This window comes from Athene cunicularia (assembly GCF_003259725.1).
Source record: "Athene cunicularia isolate RWA chromosome 4 unlocalized genomic scaffold, athCun1 chr4_part3, whole genome shotgun sequence".
NCBI lineage: Eukaryota > Metazoa > Chordata > Aves > Strigiformes > Strigidae > Athene > Athene cunicularia.
Window position 1 is genome coordinate 12,174,049 of NW_020799100.1, and position 4,908 is coordinate 12,178,956.

General features: G+C 50.0%; 1 protein-coding gene across 1 annotated transcript in view; it reads left to right on the forward strand.

Annotated features, from left to right (window-relative positions):
• ZDHHC9 (zinc finger DHHC-type containing 9) overlaps positions 1-4,908 on the forward strand; it is a 25,798-nt gene that overhangs the window by 10,994 nt on the left and 9,896 nt on the right. Inside the window, exon 2 of the mRNA XM_026848629.1 lies at positions 2-169. Within this exon, the coding sequence (XP_026704430.1) occupies positions 3-169 (167 nt within the window). The 5' untranslated portion in view covers position 2. The remainder of the gene's footprint in view (position 1; positions 170-4,908) is intronic.

Consider the following 4,908-nt stretch of genomic DNA (forward strand, 5'->3'; position numbering starts at 1 on the left):
CCATGTCGGTGATGGTAGCGAGGAAGAAGGTGGTTCGGAAATGGGAGAAGCTGCCGGGCAGGAACACCTTCTGCTGCGACGGCCGCATCATGATGGCTCGGCAGAAAGGCATCTTCTACCTGACGCTCTTCCTCATCCTCGGCACCTGCGCCCTCTTCTTCGCCTTTGAGTGAGTCCCCCGCGGTGGCCCGGTGACCCCGCGGCCCAGGGACAGGGCTTGGGCAGGGGTCCTCTGACTGCTGGCCCTGGGAGAGGGAGGGGGGAGTGTGGCGGAGAGGAGCCTGGTGTGGTGTGGCTCTCTGGCGGGATCTGTCTCTTCACCCTTAGCAGATTGACCCTGGAGGTTTTGGGGGAGGATGGGCCCTGCTGGAGCTTTCCCCTGGCTCTGCCTGCGGCCTGATGCTGCCTCTTCATCCCTACCGGTTGGGCTTCTGTGCATTCGGGACTTGCAGTTCCCTTGTCCTGAGCACAGCTAGAGGGGACGGGGGTTTGGGGCATCTACTCTTTGTCCAGGGATAGCCGGGGTGCAAGGGCACTGCTGCTGCAGCAGCTGAGGCCAACGCGGGCTGGGAGGGGGGGCTGAGGCTGCGTCCCTGCAACCCCCAGGTCAGCCTGATTAGGGAGGTGACCCAGTCAAAGAATTAACAGAAAAGGAGTGAGCTTGGTGGCACTGGGGTTTTGCGCTGATCTGGCCTGTGTTACAGCAGACCCTCCCGCGAGCTGACGCTCTGGTGTTTGGAGAGGATCTGGCCACCCTTTTAGATCAGCTCAGCAGCCTGAAGAGCTGCAGCCCAAGTCTTGGATACTGCCAAAAGAGCAGGACTTGCCCTCTCCTTTCTGAGCTGGGTTGGGGAACTGATCTGGCCTTAGAATAATCCTAAAAAAAACACCACCCACCCCAAAAAAGGAAAAACCTGTGTTTGCCTAAGCACTGATGTTGTGGGGAGGGGGCAGGACTGCCTCTTGGCTTTGTCTAAGGATAAGCTTGGATCAGCTAGACAACCATGAAACTTTTCATCCTCTGTCTCCATCAGAATGTTTATGTTGTTCTTAGAGAGGTGAAGGTCCTAAACAGTGTTGGGTAACACAAAAGCTCTTTCAGCCAGGAAAGCAAGTGGAAGAAACTGCTTGTTGGTTAAACCTGGCTATTCCTCCAAATACATAAAGCAGTTGGCCCAGATGCTGGGCTCCTAGATGTCTTCCCTAGACCAAGGAACTTGTCTCAACTTCCCCTGGCCTGGCACTGCTTTCCCTAGCTCCTCTTGTTAGCGGATATCTCTTGCAGACTTGGAAAGGGCTTTCTGGAACAGTCTGCCAAGTCTTGCCACATCCCAACAGCAGTGATGAAGTGGCCAACATTGGGTCTCAGTCAGGTATGAGACTGGTTTTTCTGCTTAGTCGTCGTGTAGCTTTAGAGGCAGGTGCCATACAACTGTAACGCGAGGTGTTGGGGTTCCTGGGTGTGGAAAGCCCAAATTATCCCTGACTCAGTCTGAATTCAAAGGTATGAAGTGATACCACTGTTTGTTTTGTTGTTTGGTTTTTTTTTTCCCATCTGAAAAATGGGGCTAAGACTTCCTGCCTTGCAGGAAGAACTAATAAATATTACTGCTCCAGAAACACTTATTACTGCTCCAGAAACCCTTATTGCAAGGAATAATTGCTTTCACTCCCTGCGGAGCTTGTCCTCAGTAGAGGAATGAAGCCACATCCCGCTCTGCCATGTTTGCCCTCACCAGCTGGCTGCTGGGTTGTGTGGGGCAGAACAAACCAAGGCCGCCTTCCCAGTCCTCATCTTTGTTGGCAGCACGGGCGGTGTGATGGTTAGTCTGGATGTGGGCACGGTGGGTACGCGACTGGAAGTTCCTTGAGAAGTCCCTTCCCATGCTCTGGGAGGCAGAGGCCTGTGGAGGGGTCGTTTGTGTCCCTTCTTGTGCTGGGATATCGAGGACATGCCTTCTGTGTAGAGCTGGAGGGTGGCCTCTGAGGGGGCTGCTGGCACAGGGGAAGTTTCACTGAGAGCAGAATTGTCTCTGAATTTTAGTGAAATCAGCTGAGTGCTTTCAACTAGGGAGATGAGGAAAAGTTTGGGAAAATCCAAAATATCCGTTTGATTTTTTCAATGCACAGCACCTTAATGGCTTTGTGTTTGAAGGAGGTGGGTTTGTTTTGAAATTGTTTGGGGATTTTTAAATTTACAATAGGGATGAAATGTTGCCTTCCCAATCAGAAACACTCCACAATGTCTTTGCTTCACTGACCAAGCTGAGAAGATGAGCAGCTTGGCTGCTCGAGAGCCCTGCTTGCCCTGTATGCCTTCTCTGTGTGTTAGGGCTTTTGCATAAGGGTCTCGATCTTGACACCTTTGCTGTCTTATCCATTTATTTCAGCTTTTGGCAGATTCTTTGGCATTTGCGTGGTAATTCATGGGTTCCCCTTAAAGTTTGTGCTATGGAGGAACAATTTGGGTTGTTTGGATCTGGTTTTGGAGAGAAGCAGACTGTGGTGGGTGGAGGAGTCCTTTTAATTCTTGTACGCTCACTGCAGGGGTGCCTGTGTTGTGAATGCTTATTTCATTCAGCTGAATCACTTGCGCAGTCACACCTTGTCTAAACAAGGCTTGGGGATGCCTGAAGCCAGAAAATGTCTTGCTACTCGATCCGAGCCAGTGCAGGTTTGATCCTCGCCCTCCAGGCTGCTCTGGCTCAGCTCTGATTACAAACGCTGTTGCTGGAGAGCGGGTGGTGACTGGCATCGCACGTCATGAGATAAGCTGCCGTGTTCCTTGCTGAAAGAGTCCTTCCCAGCCGTGAAATGACAGCCTCTCTGTTTGGGCTGCTGCTAGTGGTATTTTGGGGTTGTTTTTTTTTTTTTCCTCCAAGTAGCTCCAATGCCATCAGCTCATCTGCTGCGTTTCCAGTTGAACGGTCTGAAGCCACCTCAGCCCCATGCGTGGGAATTTTTTTATCCCCTAGACAGCAGAGCTGTGGTCTAGAATCCGGTAAGTCTTTTCATCGGGGAGCAAGCCGGACCCAAAGGGCTGACTGAGCTATCAGGGCTGTACCTGGAGGTCCAGCTCCTCCCTCCCAGATAAAGCAGAGGGCCTGGAGCTAGCTCCAGGGGACATGCTCTGCAGCGACTGGAGTCCTCTGCCCAAGGGCACCTCTCTGGCCACCACCTTGGCAGGAAGCAGCTCCTGCTGCTCCAGGGCTGAGGCTGGTCCCTGCGGGGTCTGAGACCTATATTTAATTGGGTCTACTCTATGACCGTAACTTGTCATGTAAGATTCTGTTTAATATCCTCTTGGCATTATTTCAGGCAGTTAATGGGTATGTCAGCTTTTGTGATAGGGCACTTCGTTGTCTTAACTATGCTTGTGGTATTTGAGCAGGAGGAGAAGCCCAGGTAAAGCACTTGTGAAATCCGTTTGGGAATAAAGATGATGGGATGCAGCATCCTCTCTTGGGCTGCTGGGAGTTTCCTCTTTGCAGTTTGCCAGTGTGTCTGTAATGGCCCTCCAGAAGCGAGAGTTCTCCACGCAGCTCTCCAAAGCAGTTGCAAAAGAACTGAATTTCTTTTGTCTTCAGCTTTTCAGCATGAACGCTTGACATTTGTAAATGTTACAGGCAAGATAGCGCCGTCAATGCCAGGCTCCTGAGTGCAGAAAGGGGCTGCTGTTTGCTTTTCCAATAACCAGGCATGTTTATCACTTTATTTATTGTTCTACTTTCTTAGCTATGTAGAGATTAAAATTTCTTTATTGTCTGATGAGTTGAAAAAACCTGTGCTGACCCTTCATGTGACTTAATTGTTTTGGTTTTTTTTTTTCCAAACCCCAAAGATCCAAGATTTTGCACTGATAAAGAGGTGCTTCCAAGATGGCTTTTACTTCTCATTAGGTCTATGTCAAGCATTTTCAAAACTTACACACAAATTGATCGGTGCTTTTTATTAGTTATAGTTTGTCTCTGTAGAGGTAAATTTGTTGGTATCCAGAGTTCAGCTCGTTTTGCCCGTAAAGACGTGTTTCTGCATGAAGTAGCTGCTCCTGTTTTTTTTAATTGCATGCCCTTTTTCTTGTATGTGCACTCCTTTTCAGAAGACAGCTTCACCCTCCCTGAAGAGTGCATGTCTGTAGCACCCCCATTCCCCACACACAGCTTGGTGTGCTCTCTTGCCTGTGTGGAGATTTGAGTGTAGCTGGGAAAAGAGCAATAATGTTGGCATAATGTTTCTGTCTCTGGCCTAAGGTCGGTTGCTGCATCGGTTGGGTTGGAAGCATGTGCTGGCAGTGGAACTGCGCTTGAAGTGGGTCTCTAAGCGAGTGTTTTCTGTGTCGCTGTTGACAGACAGGAAGAGTTTCTGTAGACAGCTCCGGTTCTGCCTGAGTGCTGCTTGGGAAAGGGCCGCGAACTTGTAGCATTGCAGTGTAGCGGTTACCCAGGTTTTCAGGGCGACTGTTTCCACGCTTACCGCAAGTACATCAGCTTCTGGAAATCGTCCCAGGTCTGGGAGATGCAGATGACTGTAAGTGCTCTGGTGAGGGTCAAACATTTGGTAAAGATGCTATTTTGCTTTGCTCATGTTCAGGACAAGTACACGGTGTGGTTATTTGTTGGTTTAGAAAATTTAAATAGGTGATTTGCAAGTGAGATGTAAATGAATTATAGAACAGAGCTTGCACTGAATCCTGGAGGGACCTGGCTGTGAGATGTGCTGCTTGATGGCCGTGGCTGAAGTCCACTTCTATCGGGGCTGGCGTGTTTGTTTTCCCCTTCCTCCAGAGTTTTGCTTAATGTGCTGGTTACGGTGGACTTGCCCAAGTGGTCGCAAAATAATCAGTCAAGCGATGCTTGCACTGTGAACTCACGGCACCTCCCAGCTGCTGATTCTTGCTGCCTCCCCACT